The sequence below is a fragment of the Caloenas nicobarica genome, chromosome 2 (genome assembly GCF_036013445.1).
Source record: "Caloenas nicobarica isolate bCalNic1 chromosome 2, bCalNic1.hap1, whole genome shotgun sequence".
Classification (NCBI taxonomy): Eukaryota; Metazoa; Chordata; class Aves; order Columbiformes; family Columbidae; genus Caloenas; species Caloenas nicobarica.
This window is the reverse complement of record NC_088246.1, coordinates 164,520,930-164,548,838: the sequence shown is the minus strand read 5'-3', so window position 1 is coordinate 164,548,838 and position 27,909 is coordinate 164,520,930. Positions and strand designations below refer to the sequence as shown.

General features: G+C 53.5%; 5 protein-coding genes across 5 annotated transcripts; all 5 read right to left on the bottom strand.

Annotated features, from left to right (window-relative positions):
- Positions 1–2,093: 2,093 nt before the first annotated feature.
- LOC135985122 (feather beta keratin-like) lies at positions 2,094–2,414 on the bottom strand. Its single transcript, XM_065628101.1, has one exon. It carries the CDS (start codon positions 2,412–2,414, stop codon positions 2,094–2,096), a length of 321 nt encoding a protein of 106 aa, XP_065484173.1.
- A 6,784-nt stretch (positions 2,415–9,198) lies between these two features.
- On the bottom strand, positions 9,199–9,519 carry LOC135985783 (feather beta keratin-like). The gene has a single exon (XM_065629394.1). It carries the CDS (start codon positions 9,517–9,519, stop codon positions 9,199–9,201), a length of 321 nt encoding a protein of 106 aa, XP_065485466.1.
- A 2,695-nt stretch (positions 9,520–12,214) lies between these two features.
- On the bottom strand, positions 12,215–12,535 carry LOC135985632 (feather beta keratin-like). Its single transcript, XM_065629149.1, has one exon. It carries the CDS (start codon positions 12,533–12,535, stop codon positions 12,215–12,217), a length of 321 nt encoding a protein of 106 aa, XP_065485221.1.
- A 6,798-nt stretch (positions 12,536–19,333) lies between these two features.
- On the bottom strand, positions 19,334–19,660 carry LOC135985805 (feather beta keratin-like). The gene has a single exon (XM_065629430.1). It carries the CDS (start codon positions 19,658–19,660, stop codon positions 19,334–19,336), a length of 327 nt encoding a protein of 108 aa, XP_065485502.1.
- Positions 19,661–26,458: 6,798 nt separating this feature from the next.
- Positions 26,459–26,785, bottom strand: LOC135985712 (feather beta keratin-like). Its single transcript, XM_065629275.1, has one exon. It carries the CDS (start codon positions 26,783–26,785, stop codon positions 26,459–26,461), a length of 327 nt encoding a protein of 108 aa, XP_065485347.1.
- Positions 26,786–27,909: the final 1,124 nt, after the last annotated feature.

Genomic DNA, 27,909 nt, shown 5'->3' with positions numbered 1-27,909 from the left:
GTTTGTGGTGTGTTCTGAAGAGGGGGCCCCATTTCCTCGCAGCCGTGGCAGGCTGGTCAGGGTTTTATAGCTCTACTGGATGTGAGGTGCTACCCTTTCTGTGGTGTCTGTTGCCTTCCCATGTTTCTGCTGTCTCACTAAGCCTGTCTTAGACCTGGCCTTTCCCGTTGACTCTGTCCTGTCGGTGTCCTGCTGCCTCTGTTTCTTGTAAGCCTTGTAAGTGGACGTATTTGTTTTACATGGCAAAGTTCTGGTTGCAAGGGTGCTACTGGGGTGGTGTCTTTGAGAAGGTTTCAGAAGATTGCCCATGTTCGATAGAGAATCCCTCTGTTGCAAAAGACCTGCCGGTAGGAAAAAAGACTTGCCTTGGTCAACAGAGAGCTTTGCCTTGAAATCAGGAAAAGAAGAAGAGTTTGTGACTTTTGAAAGAAGGTGTAGACAACTTAGGAGGTGCAAAAGGATGTAGTTGTTTTTGCAGGGAGGAAAATAGAAGGGCCAAAGCCCAACTGGAACTTACCGTTGCTTCTGCCCTAAAAGGTCATAAGTTTCTTTACATAAATTCACAACAGAAGGAGGGCGAAGGAGAATCTCCATTGTGCATTGAATGTGGGGGCAAACACAGTGGCAAAGGATGAGAAAAGTCCTTAATGCTTTCTTTGCCTCAGCCTTTAATAGTAAGAGCAGTCGTTTCCCAAGTAGCCAGTCCCCTGAGCTGAAAAAAGGGATAGGGAGCAAAACGTAGCCCTCATAATCTACGGGGAAATGGTTGGTGAAGTGCTAAAACTCTTAGACACACACAGGTCTATGGGGCGGATGGGATCTTGCAAAAGGTTCCGAGGGAGCCGGTGGATGTGCTCACCAAGCCACTTTCCATCATTTATCAACAGTCCTGGTTCCCTGGGTAGGTCCCAGTTGACTGGAGTTTAGCAAGTTTGACACTTACTTTTAAGAAGTGCTGTAAGGAGGATCTGAGGAATTACAGCCCTGTCTTTCTGACCTCTGTGCTGGGGAAGATTACAGAGCAGATCATCTGGAGTGCCATCATGTCACATGTATGGGACAACCAGGTCATAAGACGCAGTCAGCATGAGTTTGTGAAGGGCAGGTCCTGCTTGACCAACTTGATCTCTTTCTATGACAAGATGACCCGCTTAGTGGATGAGGGCAAAGCTGTGGATTTTGTCTACCTTGACTTTTGTAAGCCATTGACATCATTTCTCCTGGAGAAAATGTCTGCTCATGGCTTGGATGGGTGTGCTATTCACTGGCTAAAATACTGGTTGGATGGCTGGGCCCAAGAGTTGTGGTGGATGGAGTTAAATCCTCTTGGCAGCCAGTCAAAAGTGCCGGCCTTTGGAGTGTGAATGTGGGGTGAGTGCCGAGGGCTGAGGCCATTTCTCTGCGCAGTGTTTGTGGGGCCGGAGTGGGACTGGGCGTTGTGGAGGGGCGATGGGAGGCGTGCGTGGGGCCGTGCACCTGAGAACCTGGAGGGGATGTTTGCATGGGAAAGGGTTGGTGAAGGAGAATAGACAAGACTAGACTAGAGCAGTCCAGTTGCAAGGGACCTACAGTGATCATCTAGTCTCACTGCCTGAGCACTTCGAGGCTGAGCAAAAGTGAGCATGGTATTAAGGGCATTGTCCAAATGCTTCTGGAACCCTGACAGGCTTGAGGCATGGACCATCTCTCTCGGAAGCCTGTTCCAGTGTTTGACCACCACCGTGGTAACAAAATGTTTCCTAATGTCGAGTCTAAACCTGGCTTTGCTTTCGGTGAGCTTGGAATAATCTTAGGAGAAAAATGAAGAGGAGGCATCTCATGCGGGGATGCAGGAGAATTTTATTGAGGAACAAAAAGAGTGAAAAGGCAGGAGCACCAAGTAGAAGGTCACAGGTATAAGCTGCATGTAGGACGACCAACAGCTGAGGTCACTTGTGTGACATAGATGTTGCCAGAGCACCAAGGTCTTCCTGCCTCTTGTAGAGGAGGAGCCACGGCCAGCAGGTCCGCGTGCCGAGAAGGGTCCAGAGGTGAGTACTCAGTCCATGCTGTGGCTTTCAGGGTGTTGGCGTCAGGGGTGGTGGCGAGAGCCCTTAGCAGATGTAGCCGCCCCTTCTGCCGCCGCAGGAGCCCAGGCCTCCGAAGCCGCCCAGGCCTCCGAAGCCGTAGCCGAAGGCACCGGAGTTGATGGCAACTCCCTGGGCACCAAGTTCGTTGCCCACGGCAGCCGATGAGGAGGATCCGACGGCGGTGCTCTGGGGGTAAGAGGTGAGGATGGGTCCTGGCAGGGTGACCAGCACGGCGGGAGGCTGGATGACGACGCGGGAGTCCTGGCACTGCAGGGAACAGGGCTCGTTGCAGCTGTTGGCCAGCGGGGTGGGTCCACAGGGGCGGCAGACGTCGTAGCAGGCCATGTGTGTGGTGCGGAGGGGCCCTGGAAGGGACGAGAGGCTGTTGAGCAAGCGCAGGGGCGTGGGGGTGCGAGGAGCGGTGTTGCAGGAGGGCGAGGGAGCGGGGAGGCTGGTGTGGGGCTGTGGGGAGCGTGGCGGTGGGGAGGCGTGAGGGCTGCTGAGGCTGGGGGCAGAGCGTGCTGGAAGAGAGGGGCCAGGCGGGGCAGGAGAAGGAGGGGAAGGGGGCTGAGGCTCACCTTGTTGAGCGCGGAGGGAGGAGAAGGCGTCAGGAGAAGTGTGTGAGGGAGAGAGGCGCTGGGCCGGCTTTTATGCTGGTCCTGGCTGGGCGGGACAGCCTTTGCGCATGACGGCATTTTGCAGCCAGCAGCTGTTGGATGCCACAGCCTGGCCAGGAATGAGGAGGGTGTGTTTTCCTTCCCGCAACGCTCCAATTTCTTGTTCTTGTCTTGAGGACGTGTTCAGTTGGCCCTGGCGGCAGCTTTGAAGTGCCAGCATTAGAGGCCAAAGACTTGGTGTTGATGGCGCATGTCAGGGCGGGCAGAGGACGCGGCCAAAGCGTAGGAGAGGTGGGGTGTCCCAAGTGAGGTCATCCCATGGCACTCGTGTGGTTTGCGGTATGTTCTGAAGAGAGGGCCCCATTTCCTCGCAGCTCTGACAGGCTGGTCTGGGCTTTGGAGCTGTGACAGGCATGAGGGGCTGCCCATTCCATGGCGTTTGATCGCTCACCTGCCTGCTGCCATCTCCTTCAGCTTATCATTAGACTTGGCCTTTCCTCTTGATTGTGTTCTGTGGGTGTCTTGCTTGCAAGCTTGTAGCTGTGTGTATTCATTTTATGTGGCAAGATTTTGGTCGCATATGAGCTTCATGGTTTTCTTATGTGAGAAGGTACCAGAAGATTCCCCCATGTGTGGTAGAGAGTCCCCATATGCTGAAAGACAAGCTGGCAGGGAAGAAGACTGGCCTGGCCTTAACTGAGAGGTTTGGCTTGAACTCATGAGAAAAAAAGAGAGTTTTTTCCCTTTGCAAGAAGAGGCAATTAACTCAGGAGGAACACCAGGATGTTTTTAGGTTATGCAGGGGGAAAATTAGAAGAGCCAAAGCCCAAGTAGAACTTAATCCAGGTCCTGCTAGAAAAGACAATACAAACTTGTTGTGTACATATTTTTGCAACGAAAGGAGAGCTAAGGAATATCTCCCGCTTTTAGTGGATGCAGGGAGCAACAGATTTACAATGGATGAGGAAACGACCTTAATGCCTTCTTTGCCTCAGGTTTTAATGGTAAACCCAGTTGTGCTCTGTGTACTCAGGTCCCTGAGCTGGAATACAGGGATGGGGCATAGAACGAAGCCCCGGGAATCGAAGGGGAAATGGTTGGTGGCCTGCTACACCATGTAGACACACACAAGTCCGTGGGGCCAGATGGGTTCTACCCAGGAGTTGTGAGAGAGATGGCGGAGGTGCTCACCAAGCCAGTTTCCATCATCGGGGAGGTCCCAGTTAATCAGAGTTTGGCAAATGTGACGCTTATATAGAAGAAGGGAAAGAAGGAGTATCAGAGGATCTGCAGGCCTGTCAGTCTGACCTTGGTGCCAGGGAAGGCCATGGGGCAGATCATGTTGAGTTCCATCACGCTGCATGTACGGGACAACCAGGCGATCAGGCCCAGTCAGGACGGGGTGATGAGAGGCAGGTCCTGCCTGACTAACCTGATCTCCCTTGTATGACAAGGGGACTCACTTAGTGGATGGGGGAATGGCTGTGGATGTTGTCTACTTAGACTTTATTAAAGCCTTTGACACTGATTCATCTGGAGAAAGTGGCTGCTCATGGCTTGGACAGTTGTACTCTTGACTGGCCAAAGAACTGGCTGGATGACTGGGCCCAAATAGTTGTGGTGACTGGAGTTAAATGCAGTTGGTGGCTGCTCACAAGTGGTGTTCCCCAGGGCTCAGTACTGGGGCCAGTTCTGTTTAATATCTATCTCCATGATGTGGACGAGGGGATCGAGTGCACCCTCAGTAAGCGTAGGCTGGAAAAAGGGAGGCAGAGGGGAGACCTTCTCACTGTCTGCAACTACCTGAAAGGAGGTTTTAATGAGGTAGGTGTCATTGTCTTTCCTAAGGAACAAGGAACAGGACAAGAGGAAATGGCCTCGAGCTGCGCCAGGGAAGGTTTACTTTGGATATTATGGAAAATTTTTTCACAAAAAGTGTTGTCAAGCCCTGGAATGGACTGCCCAGGGTAGTGGTGGAGTCATCATCCCTGGAGGTGTTTAAAAGATGTGTAGGTGTGGTGCCTGGGGACATGGTTTAGTGGTGACCTTGGTATTGCTTGGTTAACAGTTGGATTTGATGATCTTAAAGGTGTTTTGTACCTGGAACAATGATTTGATTCTATTCAATGGCACCAGCCAGCTCCAACCTGACTGGCTGCTGGCGAAACCTGAGCCATTCAGCAAGTTGGTAGCACAAATGTGTGAATATCTTTAAGAAGGGGAAAAAATCAACTGCACGATAGTAACTGGAAGAGAGGGGGAGATATATGTAAGAGAAAAATCTCTACAGACAGCAAGGTCAGTGAAGAAGGAGGGGCAGGACGTGCTCCTGGTGCTGGAGCAGAGATTCCCCTGCAGCCCGTCGTGAACACCACGATGGAGCAGATTGTCCCGCTGCAGCCTGTGGTGATCTCCCTGTCCTTACAAAGACTCAGGACCCTTTCGTCATATTTCCTCTCCTCATCCAATTGAGGAGGGGGAGTGACAGAGCAGCTTGTTGGGCACCTGACAGCCAGCCAGGGTCAACCCACCACAGAGCCCCATCTTCCCGGCAGAGCAGGGTCACAGGCTTGTTCCTGCTCCTGGTCCTCAGTGCCCCAGGCCGTGCCTCAGGGACCTCACACTGAGGAGGATGGTGACCTCACAAAGGGTCTTTCTGTGTGACCTCAGAGCACAGGGACGGTTGCTTGGTGTCCCCTGCACTGGTGCTTCATGGACCTTGCAGCAGGGAGGCTGGTGGTCTAGAGTCCCCCTGCATGGGTCACTGTGGGGCCCTGCATGGGAGAAGGGATGGTGGCCTGGTGATCCCCCTCCAAGGGATCAGTTGTGGACCCCACAGGAAGGCGAGACTGTGGTGTGGGGACTCCCACGTAGGTGGGATGGGGACCATGCAGCCAGGTGGACAGCGCAACAAGGACCCACACTTGGGTGAGATGAGGACCCCATAGCAATGGAGGGGTGACTTGGGCATCCAGCCATGGTTGCCCAGGGTCATGGCAAGAAGCAGACCAAGGATTTGGGAGCCTGTTTTTGGCCCTGCGACCTGAGCGTGAGTGAAGATGTTGTCATGGGCACTGCCAGGTGGTTGGGCTGGGGACCACAGGAAGCGGGGGCCATGACAGGGGACCCCACTTGGGTGCCCTGACACCCTGCAGCACAGGCAGGAAGTGCAGAGTGTGTTTATGTATTTACTGATTGCAGCTTTTTGGGGTTGTTACTTAATCAGGACATTTTCCTTCCGTCTTAGCTTTCCAAGTCCCCTCAACTACTGTTGCCCGAGGCCTTTGGTTTAGTTTTTGTCAGCATTTCTACTCATTCATTCCCCCTCCAGCAGTTGTTTTGAGGCCATTTGGTGAGGGTTATGTATTTATTGTAGAAGAAGTGTTGATTTCGGGGTCCTGAAAGGCGCATTCTGGAACCCTCCAGGTGCTTCTACAGCGGCTGTAAGTGGCCTCCTGATTGTCAGGTTGTTACCTGCTGCTTGATGGTCATGTTGTTATCTGCTCCCTGATTGGCTGGTCATGGAGGTGCTTAGGCAGTGCCTGGCTGTGTTGGGGGGGGGCTGAGGCTGGTGAGGTCTGGGAGAGCTGGTGAGGCTGGTGAGAGGCCCACGGGAGCGGGACCGGCAGGCAGGGGAGGCTGGTGAGGGATGGCCTTTGGGGTGTGAATGTGGGGTGAACGCCGAGGGGTGAGGCCATTTCTCTGTGCAGTGTTTGTGGGGCCAGAAAGGGACTGGGTGTAGTGGAGGGGCAATGGGAGGCGTGCGTGGTGTGCGGGGCTGTGCGGCTGAGAACCTGGAGGGGATGTTTGCATGGCAAAGGGTTGGTGAAGGAGAACAGATGAGACTAGACCTGTCCAGTTGGAGGGAACCTATGGTGATCATCTAGTCCCCAAAACAGGGTTCTTTACCTGGTGTGCATACAAATGAGCCAAATTTAGCACACAGAGACAGGGTATTGTTTATTGCACAGTGGTGGAAGTCTGGAGGCTGGAATAAAGCCAGCATGCTAGCAAGAATAGTAAAAGGTAATACATACATAATCTTATCACTAGGTTTACACCCTAAAGAGCCAATTGGTTGCACATTTGCATATTGCATTACATAACCTGTTTAGTGTATAATGAGCAACATTCAGCTGAAGGACACTTTATCCAACCATCTCGAGATACGTTTTGAAGCAGGACTCAACTATGTGTGCAGGCTTCCAAATGTCTACATGTGCACAGTCAGTGGTGTCTGTAGTTCGTGATCAGGTGTTATGCAAGTCATTCTTCTCTTTGTTATATCAGGAGACTGACCTAAATCTGAAGGATTTACAAATCTTTAGGTTAGCAAATGCAGGCAGGATTCATTCTTTTAAGTGATGACAAAAACCTGACCACTTCAGGGCTGAGCAGAAGTGAAAGCAAGATAATGAGGGCATTGTCCAAATGCCTCTGAAAAACTGACAGACTTGGGGTATCAACTGGCTCTCTAGGAAGCCTGTTCCAGTGTTTGGCCACCACCTCAGTAAATGTATCTTTCCCGTAATATAGTCTGAACCTCCCTGATTCAGCTTTGAACCATTCCCATGTATCCTGTCACTGGATCCCAAGGAGAAGAGCTCAGCACCTCTTCTCTCCACGTCCCCTCCTCAGGAAGCTGCAGAGAGCAATGGGGTCGCCCCTCAGCCTCCTCCTCTCCCAATGAGACAAGCCCAGTGTCCTCAGCCACTTCCCTAAGACATGCCTTCCAGCCCTTTCACCAGCTTTGTTGCCAGACTCCTGGTGCCTTCAAGTACCTTCAGGTCTGTCCTAAACTGTGGGACTCAGAACAGCTCACAGTACTCCCCTACTAGGGACAGGATCAAAAGCTTTACTAAAATCCAGAAAAACGACATCCTCCACCTTCCCTTCATCCACGAGGCAGGTGACGTTATTGTAGAAGGATAGGAAATTAAACAGGACTTTCCCTTAATGAACCCCTGTTGACTGTACCTGAGGATTACATTATCCTTAAATGCCTTTCAGCAGCACTCAGTTGGATCTTCTCCATAATTTTCCAGGTACTATGGTCAGACTAATAGGTCTGCAGATTCCTGGCTCTTCACTCACACTCTTTTTTTAAATTGGAATAATGTTGGTTGGCTTGCAGTGAGTAAGGAGCTCTCTAGACTCTCCAAACCTGCTGAATTTGTTCACCGCGTGAGTAGCGTTTGTTGGTGAGCAAGATGAGGTGGGGCAGGAAGGGTCTCTGTGCGTCTGTGTTGATGGTGCTGGAGTGGCTGGCAGGCAAGAGGCAGGTTGGGCCAGTGCAGGGCTGGGCTGGGGGTGCCAGTGAGTCAGCGTGACTCATGTCTGCCCCCCAGAAAGGGGGTTGTGTATCTGAATGTGCATAAGTCCATGGGGAAAGGTGGTTTGAACCCAGGATTGCTGAGGGAGCTTCCTGATATCCTTTCACTGGACATAGAGGAATGTCATGGAGCTGAGCAAGGGGAGAGGCCAAGTCCTGTTTCTGGGGAGGCGTCAGTGCCGGTAGGTGGGATGGCTGGGTGCCAGCTGGAGAGAAGCATCTTAGCAGAGAAGGACCTTGTGGTCCTGGTGGAGAATAAAAGGACCCTGAGGTGGCAATGAACCCTTGAGGCAAAAGGGGCCGGCAGCCTCCAGGGCAGCATTGGGAAAAGTGTTGGCAGGAGGTTGAAGGAGGTGACCCTTCCGCTCTCCTCAGCACTGGTGAGGTCCCATGTGGGGTCCTGTGTGCGGGTCTGGGCTCCCTAGTGGATAAAGGAAAATTGCGGGGCCACGTACATGGTAAAGGGTCTAGAACATCTTCCATTTGAGGAGAGGCTGAGAGAGCTGGGACTGTTTAGCCAGGAGGCAAAGAGCACTTGGGGGATGTCGTCAATATGTGGAAATCTTGGAGGGGAGGGAATGAAGTCTGTTTGCTGGGAGGGCTGGAGGGTCGTGCTGGGGGAGAGAGTTAGTCACGTCTGTGGTGGAAGGGAGAGATTTTGTCTGAGACATGTGCAAGGAAGCATTGTCATGTTGAAGCCTCTCTTTGAGCCAGTGATGGGTTTGTGTCACATCCTGGAAGTCGTGCGGCACCAGTGTTGGTGGTGGCATATTTCCTAGGAGAGGACTTGTTTCCCTTTTCCGTCCATGGGCTATTGAGCCCTGTTTTTGATCAGGTGAAGTTGGGTGAGCCACGGGACAAGAAAACAATAGGCCGCGTCTCGGGCTGGGGTGCAGGAGAGCTTTATTGAGAGGAAAGAATGAAAAATACAGGAGTGCCAAGTGGAAGGGAGCAAGTCTGAGGTGCAAAGAAAGATGTGGGAGAAGTGGAGAAGGGCCACAGGCCACGTTTGCAGGCAGCCCAGGCTGCCCCTTTGCTGCTTATGTGTTTGGTGCCTGGAGAGGAGGAGCCGTGGACAGCAGGTCCATGTGCCAGGAAGGGCCTAGAGGTGCGTGTCTTCAATCCGTGCCGTGGCTTCCAGGGTGTGTGTGGTTGGCATCAGGGGTGGTGGCGAGAGGCCTTAGCAGATGTAGCCGCCCCTTCTGCCGCCGCAGGAGCCCAGGCCTCCGAAGCCGCCCAGGCCTCCGAAGCCGTAGCCAAAGCGGCCGGAGTTGATGGCAACTCCCTGGGCACCCAGTTCGTTGCCCACGGCAGCCGATGAGGAGGATCCGACGGCGGTGCTCTGGGGGTAAGAGGTGAGGATGGGTCCTGGCAGGGTGACCAGCACGGCGGGAGGCTGGATGACGACGCGGGAGTCCTGGCACTGCAGAGAACAGGGCTCGTTGCAGCTGTTGGCCAGCGGGGTGGGTCCGCAGGGGCGGCAGACGTCGTAGCAGGCCATGTGTGTGGTGCGGAGGGGCCCTGGAAGGGACGAGAGGCTGTTGAGCAAGCGCAGGGGCGTGGGGGTGCGAGGAGCGGTGTTGCAGGAGGGCGAGGGAGCGGGGAGGCTGGTGTGGGGCTGTGGGGAGCGTGGCGGTGGGGAGGCGTGAGGGCTGCTGAGGCTGGGGGCAGAGCGTGCTGGAAGAGAGGGGCCAGGCGGGGCAGGAGAAGGAGGGGAAGGGGGCTGAGGCTCACCTTGTTGAGCGCGGAGGGAGGAGAAGGCGTCAGGAGAAGTGTGAGGGAGAGAGGCGCTGGGCCGGCTTTTATGCTGGTCCTGGCTGGGCGGGACAGCCTTTGCGCATGATGGCATTTTGCAGCCAGCAGCTGTTGGATGCCACAGCCTGGCCAGGAATGAGGAGGGTGTGTTTTCCTTCCCGCAATGCTCCAATTTCTTGTTCTTGTCTTGAGGACGTGTCCAGTTGGCCCTGGCGGCAGCTTTGAAGTGCCAGCATTAGAGGCCAAAGACTTGGTGTCGATGGCGCGTGTCAGGGCGGGCAGAGGACGCGGCCAAAGCGTAGGAGAGGTGGGGTGTCCCAAGTGAGGTCATCCCATGGCACTCGTGTGGTTTGCGGTGTGTTCTGAAGAGGGGGCCCCATTTCCTCGCAGCCGTGGCAGGCTGGTCAGGGTTTTATAGCTCTACTGGATGTGAGGTGCTACCCTTTCTGTGGTGTCTGTTGCCTTCCCATGTTTCTGCTGTCTCACTAAGCCTGTCTTAGACCTGGCCTTTCCCGTTGACTCTGTCCTGTCGGTGTCCTGCTGCCTCTGTTTCTTGTAAGCCTTGTAAGTGGACGTATTTGTTTTACATGGCAAAGTTCTGGTTGCAAGGGTGCTACTGGGGTGGTGTCTTTGAGAAGGTTTCAGAAGGTTGCCCATGTTCGATAGAGAATCCCTCTGTTGCAAAAGACCTGCCGGTAGGAAAAAAGACTTGCCTTGGTCAACAGAGAGCTTTGCCTTGAAATCAGGAAAAGAAGAAGAGTTTGTGACTTTTGAAAGAAGATGTAGACAACTTAGGAGGTGCAAAAGGATGTAGTTGTTTTTGCAGGGAGGAAAATAGAAGGGCCAAAGCCCAACTGGAACTTACCGTTGCTTCTGCCCTAAAAGGTCATAAGTTTCTTTACATAAATTCACAACAGAAGGAGGGCGAAGGAGAATCTCCATTGTGCATTGAATGTGGGGGCAAACACAGTGGCAAAGGATGAGAAAAGTCCTTAATGCTTTCTTTGCCTCAGCCTTTAATAGTAAGAGCAGTCGTTTCCCAAGTAGCCGGTCCCCTGAGCTGAAAAAAGGGATAGGGAGCAAAACGAAGCCCTCATAATCTACGGGGAAATGGTTGGTGAAGTGCTAAAACTCTTAGACACACACAGGTCTATGGGGCGGATGGGATCTTGCAAAAGGTTCCGAGGGAGCCGGTGGATGTGCTCACCAAGCCACTTTCCATCATTTATCAACAGTCCTGGTTCCCTGGGTAGGTCCCAGTTGACTGGAGTTTAGCAAGTTTGACACTTACTTTTAAGAAGTGCTGTAAGGAGGATCTGAGGAATTACAGCCCTGTCTTTCTGACCTCTGTGCTGGGGAAGATTACAGAGCAGATCATCTGGAGTGCCATCATGTCACATGTATGGGACAACCAGGTCATAAGACGCAGTCAGCATGAGTTTGTGAAGGGCAGGTCCTGCTTGACCAACTTGATCTCTTTCTATGACAAGATGACCCGCTTAGTGGATGAGGGCAAAGCTGTGGATTTTGTCTACCTTGACTTTTGTAAGCCATTGACATCATTTCTCCTGGAGAAAATGTCTGCTCATGGCTTGGATGGGTGTGCTATTCACTGGCTAAAATACTGGTTGGATGGCTGGGCCCAAGAGTTGTGGTGGATGGAGTTAAATCCTCTTGGCAGCCAGTCAAAAGTGCCGGCCTTTGGAGTGTGAATGTGGGGTGAGTGCCGAGGGCTGAGGCCATTTCTCTGCGCAGTGTTTGTGGGGCCGGAGTGGGACTGGGCGTTGTGGAGGGGCGATGGGAGGCGTGCGTGGGGCCGTGCACCTGAGAACCTGGAGGGGATGTTTGCATGGGAAAGGGTTGGTGAAGGAGAATAGACAAGACTAGACTAGAGCAGTCCAGTTGCAAGGGACCTACAGTGATCATCTAGTCTCACTGCCTGAGCACTTCGAGGCTGAGCAAAAGTGAGCATGGTATTAAGGGCATTGTCCAAATGCTTCTGGAACCCTGACAGGCTTGAGGCATGGACCATCTCTCTCGGAAGCCTGTTCCAGTGTTTGACCACCACCGTGGTAACAAAATGTTTCCTAATGTCGAGTCTAAACCTGGCTTTGCTTTCGGTGAGCTTGGAATAATCTTAGGAGAAAAATGAAGAGGAGGCATCTCATGCGGGGATGCAGGAGAATTTTATTGAGGAACAAAAAGAGTGAAAAGGCAGGAGCACCAAGTAGAAGGTCACAGGTATAAGCTGCATGTAGGACGACCAACAGCTGAGGTCACTTGTGTGACATAGATGTTGCCAGAGCACCAAGGTCTTCCTGCCTCTTGTAGAGGAGGAGCCACGGCCAGCAGGTCCGCGTGCCGAGAAGGGTCCAGAGGTGAGTACTCAGTCCATGCTGTGGCTTTCAGGGTGTTGGCGTCAGGGGTGGTGGCGAGAGCCCTTAGCAGATGTAGCCGCCCCTTCTGCCGCCGCAGGAGCCCAGGCCTCCGAAGCCGCCCAGGCCTCCGAAGCCGTAGCCGAAGGCACCGGAGTTGATGGCAACTCCCTGGGCACCAAGTTCGTTGCCCACGGCAGCCGATGAGGAGGATCCGACGGCGGTGCTCTGGGGGTAAGAGGTGAGGATGGGTCCTGGCAGGGTGACCAGCACGGCGGGAGGCTGGATGACGACGCGGGAGTCCTGGCACTGCAGGGAACAGGGCTCGTTGCAGCTGTTGGCCAGCGGGGTGGGTCCACAGGGGCGGCAGACGTCGTAGCAGGCCATGTGTGTGGTGCGGAGGGGCCCTGGAAGGGACGAGAGGCTGTTGAGCAAGCGCAGGGGCGTGGGGGTGCGAGGAGCGGTGTTGCAGGAGGGCGAGGGAGCGGGGAGGCTGGTGTGGGGCTGTGGGGAGCGTGGCGGTGGGGAGGCGTGAGGGCTGCTGAGGCTGGGGGCAGAGCGTGCTGGAAGAGAGGGGCCAGGCGGGGCAGGAGAAGGAGGGGAAGGGGGCTGAGGCTCACCTTGTTGAGCGCGGAGGGAGGAGAAGGCGTCAGGAGAAGTGTGTGAGGGAGAGAGGCGCTGGGCCGGCTTTTATGCTGGTCCTGGCTGGGCGGGACAGCCTTTGCGCATGACGGCATTTTGCAGCCAGCAGCTGTTGGATGCCACAGCCTGGCCAGGAATGAGGAGGGTGTGTTTTCCTTCCCGCAACGCTCCAATTTCTTGTTCTTGTCTTGAGGACGTGTTCAGTTGGCCCTGGCGGCAGCTTTGAAGTGCGAGCATTAGAGGCCAAAGACTTGGTGTTGATGGCGCGTGTCAGGGCGGGCAGAGGACGCGGCCAAAGCGTAGGAGAGGTGGGGTGTCCCAAGTGAGGTCATCCCATGGCACTCGTGGGGTTTGCGGTGTGTTCTGAAGAGGGGACCCCATTTCCTCGCAGCTCTGACAGGCTGGTCTGGGCTTTGGAGCTGTGACAGGCATGAGGGGCTGCCCATTCCATGGCGTTTGATCGCTCACCTGCCTGCTGCCATCTCCTTCAGCTTATCATTAGACTTGGCCTTTCCTCTTGATTGTGTTCTGTGGGTGTCTTGCTTGTAAGCTTGTAGCTGTGTGTATTCATTTTATGTGGCAAGATTTTGGTCGCCTATGAGCTTCATGGTTTTCTTATGTGAGAAGATACCAGAAGATTCCCCCATGTGTGGTAGAGAGTCCCCATATGCTGAAAGACAAGCTGGCAGGGAAGAAGACTGGCCTGGCCTTAACTGAGAGGTTTGGCTTGAACTCATGAGAAAAAAAGAGAGTTTTTTCCCTTTGCAAGAAGAGGCAATTAACTCAGGAGGAACACCAGGATGTTTTTAGGTTATGCAGGGGGAAAATTAGAAGAGCCAAAGCCCAAGTAGAACTTAATCCGGGTCCTGCTAGAAAAGACAATACAGACTTGTTGTGTACATATTTTTGCAACGAAAGGAGAGCTAAGGAATATCTCCCGCTTTTAGTGGATGCAGGGAGCAACAGATTTACAATGGATGAGGAAACGACCTTAATGCCTTCTTTGCCTCAGGTTTTAATGGTAAACCCAGTTGTGCTCTGTGTACTCAGGTCCCTGAGCTGGAATACAGGGATGGGGCATAGAACGAAGCCCCCGGAATCGAAGGGGAAATGGTTGGTGGCCTGCTACACCATGTAGACACACACAAGTCCGTGGGGCCAGATGGGTTCTACCCAGGAGTTGTGAGAGAGATGGCGGAGGTGCTCACCAAGCCAGTTTCCATCATCGGGGAGGTCCCAGTTAATCAGAGTTTGGCAAATGTGACGCTTATATAGAAGAAGGGAAAGAAGGAGTATCGGAGGATCTGCAGGCCTGTCAGTGTGACCTTGGTGCCAGGGAAGGCCATGGGGCAGGTCATGTTGAGTTCCATCACGCTGCATGTACAGGACAACCAGGCGATCAGGCCCAGTCAGGACGGGGTGATGAGAGGCAGGTCCTGCCTGACTAACCTGATCTCCCTTGTATGACAAGGGGACTCACTTAGTGGATGGGGGAATGGCTGTGGATGTTGTCTACTTAGACTTTATTAAAGCCTTTGACACTGATTCATTTGGAGAAAGTGTCTGCTCATGGCTTGGACAGTTGTACTCTTGACTGGCCAAAGAACTGGCTGGATGACGGGGCCCAAATAGTTGTGGTGACTGGAGTTAAATGCAGTTGGTGGCTGCTCACAAGTGGTGTTCCCCAGGGCTCAGTACTGGGGCCAGTTCTGTTTAATATCTATCTCCATGATGTGGACGAGGGGATCGAGTGCACCCTCAGTAAGCGTAGGCTGGAAAAAGGGAGGCAGAGGGGAGACCTTCTCACTGTCTGCAACTACCTGAAAGGAGGTTTTAATGAGGTGGGTGTCATTGTCTTTCATAAGGAACAAGGAACAGGACAAGAGGAAATGGCCTCAAGCTGCGCCAGGGAAGGTTTACTTTGGATATTATGGAAAATTTATTCACAAAAAGTGTTGTCAAGCCCTGGAATGGACTGCCCAGGGTAGTGGTGGAGTCATCATCCCTGGAGGTGTTTAAAAGATGTGTAGGTGTGGTGCCTGGGGACATGGTTTAGTGGTGACCTTGGTATTGCTTGTTTAACAGTTGGATTTGATGATCTTAAAGGTCTTTTGTACCTGGAACAATGATTTGATTCTATTCAATGGCAGCAGCCAGCTCCAACCTGACTGGCTGCTGGCGAAACCTGAGCCGTTCAGCAAGTTGGTAGCACAAATGTGTGAATATCTTTAAGAAGGGGAAAAAATCAACTGCACAATTGTAACTGGAAGAGAGGGGGAGATATATGTAAGAGAAAAATGTCTACAGACAGCAAGGTCAGTGAAGAAGGAGGGGCAGGACGTGCTCCTGGTGCTGGAGCAGAGATTCCCCTGCAGCCCGTCGTGAACACCATGATGGAGCAGATTGTCCCGCTGCAGCCTGTGGTGATCTCCCTGTCCTTACAAAGACTCAGGACCCTTTTGTCATATTTCCTCTCCTCATCCAATTGAGGAGGGGGAGTGACAGAGCAGCTTGTTGGGCACCTGACAGCCAGCCAGGGTCAACCCACCACAGAGCCCCATCTTCCCGGCAGAGCAGGGTCACAGGCTTGTTCCTGCTCCTGGTCCTCAGTGCCCCAGGCCGTGCCTCAGGGACCTCACACTGAGGAGGATGGTGACCTCACAAAGGGTCTTTCTGTGTGACCTCAGAGCACAGGGACGGTTGCTTGGTGTCCCCTGCACTGGTGCTTCATGGACCTTGCAGCAGGGAGGCTGGTGGTCTAGAGTCCCCCTGCATGGGTCACTGTGGGGCCCTGCATGGGAGAAGGGATGGTGGCCTGGTGATCCCCCTCCAAGGGATCAGTTGTGGACCCCACAGGAAGGTGAGACTGTGGTGTGGGGACTCCCACGTAGGTGGGATGGGGACCATGCAGCCAGGTGGACAGCGCAACAAGGACCCACACTTGGGTGAGATGAGGACCCCATAGCAATGGAGTGGTGACTTGGGCATCCAGCCATGGTTGCCCAGGGTCATGGCAAGAAGCAGACCAAGGATTTGGGAGCCTGTTTTTGGCCTGCGACCTGAGCGTGAGTGAAGATGTTGTCATGGGCACTGCCAGGTGGTTGGGCTGGGGACCACAGGAAGCGGGGGCCATGACAGGGGACCCCACTTGGGTGCCCTGACACCCTGCAGCACAGGCAGGAAGTGCAGAGTCTGTTTATGTATTTACTGATTGCAGCTTTTTGGGGTTGTTACTTAATCAGGACATTTTCCTTCCGTCTTAGCTTTCCAAGTCCCCTCAACTACTGTTGCCCGAGGCCTTTGGTTTAGTTTTTGTCAGCATTTCTACTCATTCATTCCCCCTCCAGCAGTTGTTTTGAGGCCATTTGGTGAGGGTTATGTATTTATTGTAGAAGAAGTGTTGATTTCGGGGTCCTGAAAGGCGCATTCTGGAACCCTCCAGGTGCTTCTACAGCGGCTGTAAGTGGCCTCCTGATTGTCAGGTTGTTACCTGCTGCTTGATGGTCATGTTGTTATCTGCTCCCTGATTGGCTGGTCATGGAGGTGCTTAGGCAGTGCCTGGCTGTGTTGGGGGGGAGGCTGCAGTGGGGGGGCTGAGGCTGGTGAGGTCTGGGAGAGCTGGTGAGGCCGGTGAGAGGCCCACGGGAGCGGGACCGGCAGGCAGGGGAGGCTGGTGAGGGATGGCCTTTGGGGTGTGAATGTGGGGTGAGTGCCGAGGGGTGAGGCCATTTCTCTGTGCAGTGTTTGTGGGGCCAGAAAGGGACTGGGCGTAGTGGAGGGGCAATGGGAGGCGTGCGTGGTGCGCGGGGCTGTGCGCCTGAGAACCTGGAGGGGATGTTTGCATGGCAAAGGGTTGGTGAAGGAGAACAGATGAGACTAGACCTGTCCAGTTGGAGGGAACCTATGGTGATCATCTAGTCCCCAAAACAGGGTTCTTTACCTGGTGTGCATACAAATGAGCCAAATTTAGCACACAGAGACAGGGTATTGTTTATTGCACAGTGGTGGAAGTCTGGAGGCTGGAATAAAGCCAGCATGCTAGCAAGAATAGTAAAAGGTAATACATACATAATCTTATCACTAGGTTTACACCCTAAAGAGCCAATTGGTTGCACATTTGCATATTGCATTACATAACCTGTTTAGTGTATAATGAGCAACATTCAGCTGAAGGACACTTTATCCAACCATCTCGAGATACGTTTTGAAGCAGGACTCAACTATGTGTGCAGGCTTCCAAATGTCTACATGTGCACAGTCAGTGGTGTCTGTAGTTCGTGATCAGGTGTTATGCAAGTCATTCTTCTCTTTGTTATATCAGGAGACTGACCTAAATCTGAAGGATTTACAAATCTTTAGGTTAGCAAATGCAGGCAGGATTCATTCTTTTAAGTGATGACAAAAACCTGACCACTTCAGGGCTGAGCAGAAGTGAAAGCAAGATAATGAGGGCATTGTCCAAATGCCTCTGAAAAACTGACAGACTTAGGGTATCAACTGGCTCTCTAGGAAGCCTGTTCCAGTGTTTGGCCACCACCTCAGTAAATGTGTCTTTCCCGTAATATAGTCTGAACCTCCCTGATTCAGCTTTGAACCATTCCCATGTATCCTGTCACTGGATCCCAAGGAGAAGAGCTCAGCACCTCTTCTCTCCACGTCCCCTCCTCAGGAAGCTGCAGAGAGCAATGGGGTCGCCCCTCAGCCTCCTTCTCTCCCAATGAGACAAGCCCAGTGTCCTCAGCCACTTCCCTAAGACATGCCTTCCAGCCCTTTCACCAGCTTTGTTGCCAGACTCCTGGTGCCTTCAAGTACCTTCAGGTCTGTCCTAAACTGTGGTACTCAGAACAGCTCACAGTACTCCCCTACTAGGGACAGGATCAAAAGCTTTACTAAAATCCAGAAAAACTACATCCTCCACCTTCCCTTCATCCACGAGGCAGGTGAACTTATTGTAGAAGGATAGGAAATTAAACAGGAGTTTCCCTTAATGAACCCCTGTTGACTGTACCTGAGGATTACATTATCCTTAAATGCCTTTCAACAGCACTCAGTTGGATCTTCTCCATAATTTTCCAGGTACTATGGTCAGACTAATAGGTCTGCAGATTCCTGGCTCTTCACTCACACTCTTTTTTTAAATTGGAATAATGTTGGTTGGCTTGCAGTGAGTAAGGAGCTCTCTAGACTCTCCAAACCTGCTGAATTTGTTCACCGCGTGAGTAGCGTTTGTTGGTGAGCAAGATGAGGTGGGGCAGGAAGGGTCTCTGTGCGTCTGTGTTGATGGTGCTGGAGTGGCTGGCAGGCAAGAGGCAGGTTGGGCCAGTGCAGGGCTGGGCTGGGGGTGCCAGTGAGTCAGCGTGACTCATGTCTGCCCCCCAGAAAGGGCGTTGTGTATCTGAATGTGCATAAGTCCATGGGGAAGGGTGGTTTGAACCCAGGATTGCTGAGGGAGCTTCCTGATTTCCTTTCACTGGACATAGAGGAATGTCATGGAGCTGAGCAAGGGGAGAGGCCAAGTCCTGTTTCTGGGGAGGCGTCAGTGCCGGTAGGTGGGATGGCTGGGTGCCAGCTGGAGAGAAGCATCTTAGCAGAGAAGGACCTTGTGGTCCTGGTGGAGAATAAAAGGACCCTGAGGTGGCAATGAACCCTTGAGGCAAAAGGGGCCGGCAGCCTCCAGGGCAGCATTGGGAAAAGTGTTGGCAGGAGGTTGAAGGAGGTGACCCTTCCGCTCTCCTCAGCACTGGTGAGGTCCCATGTGGGGTCCTGTGTGCGGGTCTGGGCTCCCTAGTGGATAAAGGAAAATTGCGGGGCCACGTACATGGTAAAGGGTCTAGAACATCTTCCATTTGAGGAGAGGCTGAGAGAGCTGGGACTGTTTAGCCAGGAGGCAAAGAGCACTTGGGGGATGTCGTCAATATGTGGAAATCTTGGAGGGGAGGGAATGAAGTCTGTTTGCTGGGAGGGCTGGAGGGTCGTGCTGGGGGAGAGAGTTAGTCACGTCTGTGGTGGAAGGGAGAGATTTTGTCTGAGACATGTGCAAGGAAGCATTGTCATGTTGAAGCCTCTCTTTGAGCCAGTGATGGGTTTGTGTCACATCCTGGAAGTCGTGCGGCACCAGTGTTGGTGGTGGCATATTTCCTAGGAGAGGACTTGTTTCCCTTTTCCGTCCATGGGCTATTGAGCCCTGTTTTTGATCAGGTGAAGTTGGGTGAGCCACGGGACAAGAAAACAATAGGCCGCGTCTCAGGCTGGGGTGCAGGAGAGCTTTATTGAGAGGAAAGAATGAAAAATACAGGAGTGCCAAGTGGAAGGGAGCAAGTCTGAGGTGCAAAGAAAGATGTGGGAGAAGTGGAGAAGGGCCACAGGCCACGTTTGCAGGCAGCCCAGGCTGCCCCTTTGCTGCTTATGTGTTTGGTGCCTGGAGAGGAGGAGCCGTGGACAGCAGGTCCATGTGCCAGGAAGGGCCTAGAGGTGCGTGTCTTCAATCCGTGCCGTGGCTTCCAGGGTGTGTGTGGTTGGCGTCAGGGGTGGTGGCGAGAGGCCTTAGCAGATGTAGCCGCCCCTTCTGCCGCCGCAGGAGCCCAGGCCTCCGAAGCCGCCCAGGCCTCCGAAGCCGTAGCCGTAGCCAAAGCGGCCGGAGTTGATGGCAACTCCCTGGGCACCCAGTTCGTTGCCCACGGCAGCCGATGAGGAGGATCCGACGGCAGTGCTCTGGGGGTAAGAGGTGAGGATGGGTCCTGGCAGGGTGACCAGCACGGCGGGAGGCTGGATGACGACGCGGGAGTCCTGGCACTGCAGGGAACAGGGCTCGTTGCAGCTGTTGGCCAGCGGGGTGGGTCCGCAGGGGCGGCAGGCGTCGTAGCAGGCCATGTGTGTGGTGCGGAGGGGCCCTGGAAGGGACGAGAGGCTGTTGAGCAAGCGCAGGGGCGTGGGGGTGCGAGGAGCGGTGTTGCAGGAGCGCGAGGGAGCGGGGAGGCTGGTGTGGGGCTGTGGGGAGCGTGGCGGTGGGGAGGCGTGAGGGCTGCTGAGGCTGGGGGCAGAGCGTGCTGGAAGAGAGGGGCCAGGCGGGGCAGGAGAAGGAGGGGAAGGGGGCTGAGGCTCACCTTGTTGAGCGCGGAGGGAAGAGAAGGCGTCAGGAGAAGTGTGTGAGGGAGAGAGGCGCTGGGCCGGCTTTTATGCTGGTCCTGGCTGGGCGGGACAGCCTTTGCGCATGACGGCATTTTGCAGCCAGCAGCTGTTGGATGCCACAGCCTGGCCAGGAATGAGGAGGGTGTGTTTTCCTTCCCGCAACGCTCCAATTTCTTGTTCTTGTCTTGAGGACGTGTTCAGTTGGCCCTGGCGGCAGCTTTGAAGTGCGAGCATTAGAGGCCAAAGACTTGGTGTTGATGGCGCGTGTCAGGGCGGGCAGAGGACGCGGCCAAAGCGTAGGAGAGGTGGGGTGTCCCAAGTGAGGTCATCCCATGGCACTCGTGTGGTTTGCGGTGTGTTCTGAAGAGGGGGCCCCATTTCCTCGCAGCTCTGACAGGCTGGTCTGGGCTTTGGAGCTGTGACAGGCATGAGGGGCTGCCCATTCCATGGCGTTTGATCGCTCACCTGCCTGCTGCCATCTCCTTCAGCTTATCATTAGACTTGGCCTTTCCTCTTGATTGTGTTCTGTGGGTGTCTTGCTTGTAAGCTTGTAGCTGTGTGTATTCATTTTATGTGGCAAGATTTTGGTCGCCTATGAGCTTCATGGTTTTCTTATGTGAGAAGATACCAGAAGATTCCCCCATGTGTGGTAGAGAGTCCCCATATGCTGAAAGACAAGCTGGCAGGGAAGAAGACTGGCCTGGCCTTAACTGAGAGGTTTGGCTTGAACTCATGAGAAAAAAAGAGAGTTTTTTCCCTTTGCAAGAAGAGGCAATTAACTCAGGAGGAACACCAGGATGTTTTTAGGTTATGCAGGGGGAAAATTAGAAGAGCCAAAGCCCAAGTAGAACTTAATCCGGGTCCTGCTAGAAAAGACAATACAGACTTGTTGTGTACATATTTTTGCAACGAAAGGAGAGCTAAGGAATATCTCCCGCTTTTAGTGGATGCAGGGAGCAACAGATTTACAATGGATGAGGAAACGACCTTAATGCCTTCTTTGCCTCAGGTTTTAATGGTAAACCCAGTTGTGCTCTGTGTACTCAGGTCCCTGAGCTGGAATACAGGGATGGGGCATAGAACGAAGCCCCCGGAATCGAAGGGGAAATGGTTGGTGGCCTGCTACACCATGTAGACACACACAAGTCCGTGGGGCCAGATGGGTTCTACCCAGGAGTTGTGAGAGAGATGGCGGAGGTGCTCACCAAGCCAGTTTCCATCATCGGGGAGGTCCCAGTTAATCAGAGTTTGGCAAATGTGACGCTTATATAGAAGAAGGGAAAGAAGGAGTATCGGAGGATCTGCAGGCCTGTCAGTGTGACCTTGGTGCCAGGGAAGGCCATGGGGCAGGTCATGTTGAGTTCCATCACGCTGCATGTACAGGACAACCAGGCGATCAGGCCCAGTCAGGACGGGGTGATGAGAGGCAGGTCCTGCCTGACTAACCTGATCTCCCTTGTATGACAAGGTGACTCACTTAGTGGATGGGGGAATGGCTGTGGATGTTGTCTACTTAGACTTTATTAAAGCCTTTGACACTGATTCATTTGGAGAAAGTGTCTGCTCATGGCTTGGACAGTTGTACTCTTGACTGGCCAAAGAACTGGCTGGATGACGGGGCCCAAATAGTTGTGGTGACTGGAGTTAAATGCAGTTGGTGGCTGCTCACAAGTGGTGTTCCCCAGGGCTCAGTACTGGGGCCAGTTCTGTTTAATATCTATCTCCATGATGTGGACGAGGGGATCGAGTGCACCCTCAGTAAGCGTAGGCTGGAAAAAGGGAGGCAGAGGGGAGACCTTCTCACTGTCTGCAACTACCTGAAAGGAGGTTTTAATGAGGTGGGTGTCATTGTCTTTCATAAGGAACAAGGAACAGGACAAGAGGAAATGGCCTCAAGCTGCGCCAGGGAAGGTTTACTTTGGATATTATGGAAAATTTATTCACAAAAAGTGTTGTCAAGCCCTGGAATGGACTGCCCAGGGTAGTGGTGGAGTCATCATCCCTGGAGGTGTTTAAAAGATGTGTAGGTGTGGTGCCTGGGGACATGGTTTAGTGGTGACCTTGGTATTGCTTGTTTAACAGTTGGATTTGATGATCTTAAAGGTCTTTTGTACCTGGAACAATGATTTGATTCTATTCAATGGCAGCAGCCAGCTCCAACCTGACTGGCTGCTGGCGAAACCTGAGCCGTTCAGCAAGTTGGTAGCACAAATGTGTGAATATCTTTAAGAAGGGGAAAAAATCAACTGCACAATTGTAACTGGAAGAGAGGGGGAGATATATGTAAGAGAAAAATGTCTACAGACAGCAAGGTCAGTGAAGAAGGAGGGGCAGGACGTGCTCCTGGTGCTGGAGCAGAGATTCCCCTGCAGCCCGTCGTGAACACCATGATGGAGCAGATTGTCCCGCTGCAGCCTGTGGTGATCTCCCTGTCCTTACAAAGACTCAGGACCCTTTTGTCATATTTCCTCTCCTCATCCAATTGAGGAGGGGGAGTGACAGAGCAGCTTGTTGGGCACCTGACAGCCAGCCAGGGTCAACCCACCACAGAGCCCCATCTTCCCGGCAGAGCAGGGTCACAGGCTTGTTCCTGCTCCTGGTCCTCAGTGCCCCAGGCCGTGCCTCAGGGACCTCACACTGAGGAGGATGGTGACCTCACAAAGGGTCTTTCTGTGTGACCTCAGAGCACAGGGACGGTTGCTTGGTGTCCCCTGCACTGGTGCTTCATGGACCTTGCAGCAGGGAGGCTGGTGGTCTAGAGTCCCCCTGCATGGGTCACTGTGGGGCCCTGCATGGGAGAAGGGATGGTGGCCTGGTGATCCCCCTCCAAGGGATCAGTTGTGGACCCCACAGGAAGGTGAGACTGTGGTGTGGGGACTCCCACGTAGGTGGGATGGGGACCATGCAGCCAGGTGGACAGCGCAACAAGGACCCACACTTGGGTGAGATGAGGACCCCATAGCAATGGAGTGGTGACTTGGGCATCCAGCCATGGTTGCCCAGGGTCATGGCAAGAAGCAGACCAAGGATTTGGGAGCCTGTTTTTGGCCTGCGACCTGAGCGTGAGTGAAGATGTTGTCATGGGCACTGCCAGGTGGTTGGGCTGGGGACCACAGGAAGCGGGGGCCATGACAGGGGACCCCACTTGGGTGCCCTGACACCCTGCAGCACAGGCAGGAAGTGCAGAGTCTGTTTATGTATTTACTGATTGCAGCTTTTTGGGGTTGTTACTTAATCAGGACATTTTCCTTCCGTCTTAGCTTTCCAAGTCCCCTCAACTACTGTTGCCCGAGGCCTTTGGTTTAGTTTTTGTCAGCATTTCTACTCATTCATTCCCCCTCCAGCAGTTGTTTTGAGGCCATTTGGTGAGGGTTATGTATTTATTGTAGAAGAAGTGTTGATTTCGGGGTCCTGAAAGGCGCATTCTGGAACCCTCCAGGTGCTTCTACAGCGGCTGTAAGTGGCCTCCTGATTGTCAGGTTGTTACCTGCTGCTTGATGGTCATGTTGTTATCTGCTCCCTGATTGGCTGGTCATGGAGGTGCTTAGGCAGTGCCTGGCTGTGTTGGGGGGGAGGCTGCAGTGGGGGGGCTGAGGCTGGTGAGGTCTGGGAGAGCTGGTGAGGCCGGTGAGAGGCCCACGGGAGCGGGACCGGCAGGCAGGGGAGGCTGGTGAGGGATGGCCTTTGGGGTGTGAATGTGGGGTGAGTGCCGAGGGGTGAGGCCATTTCTCTGTGCAGTGTTTGTGGGGCCAGAAAGGGACTGGGCGTAGTGGAGGGGCAATGGGAGGCGTGCGTGGTGCGCGGGGCTGTGCGCCTGAGAACCTGGAGGGGATGTTTGCATGGCAAAGGGTTGGTGAAGGAGAACAGATGAGACTAGACCTGTCCAGTTGGAGGGAACCTATGGTGATCATCTAGTCCCCAAAACAGGGTTCTTTACCTGGTGTGCATACAAATGAGCCAAATTTAGCACACAGAGACAGGGTATTGTTTATTGCACAGTGGTGGAAGTCTGGAGGCTGGAATAAAGCCAGCATGCTAGCAAGAATAGTAAAAGGTAATACATACATAATCTTATCACTAGGTTTACACCCTAAAGAGCCAATTGGTTGCACATTTGCATATTGCATTACATAACCTGTTTAGTGTATAATGAGCAACATTCAGCTGAAGGACACTTTATCCAACCATCTCGAGATACGTTTTGAAGCAGGACTCAACTATGTGTGCAGGCTTCCAAATGTCTACATGTGCACAGTCAGTGGTGTCTGTAGTTCGTGATCAGGTGTTATGCAAGTCATTCTTCTCTTTGTTATATCAGGAGACTGACCTAAATCTGAAGGATTTACAAATCTTTAGGTTAGCAAATGCAGGCAGGATTCATTCTTTTAAGTGATGACAAAAACCTGACCACTTCAGGGCTGAGCAGAAGTGAAAGCAAGATAATGAGGGCATTGTCCAAATGCCTCTGAAAAACTGACAGACTTAGGGTATCAACTGGCTCTCTAGGAAGCCTGTTCCAGTGTTTGGCCACCACCTCAGTAAATGTGTCTTTCCCGTAATATAGTCTGAACCTCCCTGATTCAGCTTTGAACCATTCCCATGTATCCTGTCACTGGATCCCAAGGAGAAGAGCTCAGCACCTCTTCTCTCCACGTCCCCTCCTCAGGAAGCTGCAGAGAGCAATGGGGTCGCCCCTCAGCCTCCTTCTCTCCCAATGAGACAAGCCCAGTGTCCTCAGCCACTTCCCTAAGACATGCCTTCCAGCCCTTTCACCAGCTTTGTTGCCAGACTCCTGGTGCCTTCAAGTACCTTCAGGTCTGTCCTAAACTGTGGTACTCAGAACAGCTCACAGTACTCCCCTACTAGGGACAGGATCAAAAGCTTTACTAAAATCCAGAAAAACTACATCCTCCACCTTCCCTTCATCCACGAGGCAGGTGAACTTATTGTAGAAGGATAGGAAATTAAACAGGAGTTTCCCTTAATGAACCCCTGTTGACTGTACCTGAGGATTACATTATCCTTAAATGCCTTTCAACAGCACTCAGTTGGATCTTCTCCATAATTTTCCAGGTACTATGGTCAGACTAATAGGTCTGCAGATTCCTGGCTCTTCACTCACACTCTTTTTTTAAATTGGAATAATGTTGGTTGGCTTGCAGTGAGTAAGGAGCTCTCTAGACTCTCCAAACCTGCTGAATTTGTTCACCGCGTGAGTAGCGTTTGTTGGTGAGCAAGATGAGGTGGGGCAGGAAGGGTCTCTGTGCGTCTGTGTTGATGGTGCTGGAGTGGCTGGCAGGCAAGAGGCAGGTTGGGCCAGTGCAGGGCTGGGCTGGGGGTGCCAGTGAGTCAGCGTGACTCATGTCTGCCCCCCAGAAAGGGCGTTGTGTATCTGAATGTGCATAAGTCCATGGGGAAGGGTGGTTTGAACCCAGGATTGCTGAGGGAGCTTCCTGATTTCCTTTCACTGGACATAGAGGAATGTCATGGAGCTGAGCAAGGGGAGAGGCCAAGTCCTGTTTCTGGGGAGGCGTCAGTGCCGGTAGGTGGGATGGCTGGGTGCCAGCTGGAGAGAAGCATCTTAGCAGAGAAGGACCTTGTGGTCCTGGTGGAGAATAAAAGGACCCTGAGGTGGCAATGAACCCTTGAGGCAAAAGGGGCCGGCAGCCTCCAGGGCAGCATTGGGAAAAGTGTTGGCAGGAGGTTGAAGGAGGTGACCCTTCCGCTCTCCTCAGCACTGGTGAGGTCCCATGTGGGGTCCTGTGTGCGGGTCTGGGCTCCCCAGTGGATAAAGGAAAATTGCGGGGCCACGTACATGGTAAAGGGTCTAGAACATCTTCCATTTGAGGAGAGGCTGAGAGAGCTGGGACTGTTTAGCCAGGAGGCAAAGAGCACTTGGGGGATGTCGTCAATATGTGGAAATCTTGGAGGGGAGGGAATGAAGTCTGTTTGCTGGGAGGGCTGGAGGGTCGTGCTGGGGGAGAGAGTTAGTCACGTCTGTGGTGGAAGGGAGAGATTTTGTCTGAGACATGTGCAAGGAAGCATTGTCATGTTGAAGCCTCTCTTTGAGCCAGTGATGGGTTTGTGTCACATCCTGGAAGTCGTGCGGCACCAGTGTTGGTGGTGGCATATTTCCTAGGAGAGGACTTGTTTCCCTTTTCCGTCCATGGGCTATTGAGCCCTGTTTTTGATCAGGTGAAGTTGGGTGAGCCACGGGACAAGAAAACAATAGGCCGCGTCTCAGGCTGGGGTGCAGGAGAGCTTTATTGAGAGGAAAGAATGAAAAATACAGGAGTGCCAAGTGGAAGGGAGCAAGTCTGAGGTGCAAAGAAAGATGTGGGAGAAGTGGAGAAGGGCCACAGGCCACGTTTGCAGGCAGCCCAGGCTGCCCCTTTGCTGCTTATGTGTTTGGTGCCTGGAGAGGAGGAGCCGTGGACAGCAGGTCCATGTGCCAGGAAGGGCCTAGAGGTGCGTGTCTTCAATCCGTGCCGTGGCTTCCAGGGTGTGTGTGGTTGGCGTCAGGGGTGGTGGCGAGAGCCCTTAGCAGATGTAGCCGCCCCTTCTGCCGCCGCAGGAGCCCAGGCCTCCGAAGCCGCCCAGGCCTCCGAAGCCGTAGCCGTAGCCAAAGCGGCCGGAGTTGATGGCAACTCCCTGGGCACCCAGTTCGTTGCCCACGGCAGCCGATGAGGAGGATCCGACGGCAGTGCTCTGGGGGTAAGAGGTGAGGATGGGTCCTGGCAGGGTGACCAGCACGGCGGGAGGCTGGATGACGACGCGGGAGTCCTGGCACTGCAGGGAACAGGGCTCGTTGCAGCTGTTGGCCAGCGGGGTGGGTCCGCAGGGGCGGCAGGCGTCGTAGCAGGCCATGTGTGTGGTGCGGAGGGGCCCTGGAAGGGACGAGAGGCTGTTGAGCAAGCGCAGGGGCGTGGGGGTGCGAGGAGCGGTGTTGCAGGAGCGCGAGGGAGCGGGGAGGCTGGTGTGGGGCTGTGGGGAGCGTGGCGGTGGGGAGGCGTGAGGGCTGCTGAGGCTGGGGGCAGAGCGTGCTGGAAGAGAGGGGCCAGGCGGGGCAGGAGAAGGAGGGGAAGGGGGCTGAGGCTCACCTTGTTGAGCGCGGAGGGAAGAGAAGGCGTCAGGAGAAGTGTGTGAGGGAGAGAGGCGCTGGGCCGGCTTTTATGCTGGTCCTGGCTGGGCGGGACAGCCTTTGCGCGTGACGGCATTTTGCAGCCAGCAGCTGTTGGATGCCACAGCCTGGCCAGGAATGAGGAGGGTGTGTTTTCCTTCCCGCAACACTCCAATTTCTTGTTCTTGTCTTGAGGACGTGTCCAGTTGGCCCTGGCGGCAGCTTTGAAGTGCGAGCATTAGAGGCCAAAGACTTGGTGTTGATGGCGCGTGTCAGGGCAGGCAGAGGACGCGGCCAAAGCGTAGGAGAGGTGGGGTGTCCCAAGTGAGGTCATCCCATGGCACTCGTGTGGTTTGCGGTGTGTTCTGAAGAGGGGGCCCCATTTCCTCGCAGCCGTGGCAGGCTGGTCAGGGTTTTATAGCTCTACTGGATGTGAGGTGCTACCCTTTCTGTGGTGTCTGTTGCCTTCCCATGTTTCTGCTGTCTCACTAAGCCTGTCTTAGACCTGGCCTTTCCCGTTGACTCTGTCCTGTCGGTGTCCTGCTGCCTCTGTTTCTTGTAAGCCTTGTAAGTGGACCTATTTGTTTTACATGGCAAAGTTCTGGTTGCAAGGGTGCTACTGGGGTGGTGTCTTTGAGAAGGTTTCAGAAGATTGCCCATGTTCGATAGAGAATCCCTCTGTTGCAAAAGACCTGCCGGTAGGAAAAAAGACTTGCCTTGGTCAACAGAGAGCTTTGCCTTGAAATCAGGAAAAGAAGAAGAGTTTGTGACTTTTGAAAGAAGGTGTAGACAACTTAGGAGGTGCAAAAGGATGTAGTTGTTTTTGCAGGGGGGAAAATAGAAGGGCCAAAGCCCAACTGGAACTTACCGT

Coding starts and splice junctions, on each gene's coding strand:
- LOC135985122 (XM_065628101.1), bottom strand. CDS start 2,414: ATGGCCTGCTACGACGTCTGCCGCCCCTGTGGACCCACCCCGCTGGCC.
- LOC135985805 (XM_065629430.1), bottom strand. CDS start 19,660: ATGGCCTGCTACGACGCCTGCCGCCCCTGCGGACCCACCCCGCTGGCC.
- LOC135985712 (XM_065629275.1), bottom strand. CDS start 26,785: ATGGCCTGCTACGACGCCTGCCGCCCCTGCGGACCCACCCCGCTGGCC.
- LOC135985783 (XM_065629394.1), bottom strand. CDS start 9,519: ATGGCCTGCTACGACGTCTGCCGCCCCTGCGGACCCACCCCGCTGGCC.
- LOC135985632 (XM_065629149.1), bottom strand. CDS start 12,535: ATGGCCTGCTACGACGTCTGCCGCCCCTGTGGACCCACCCCGCTGGCC.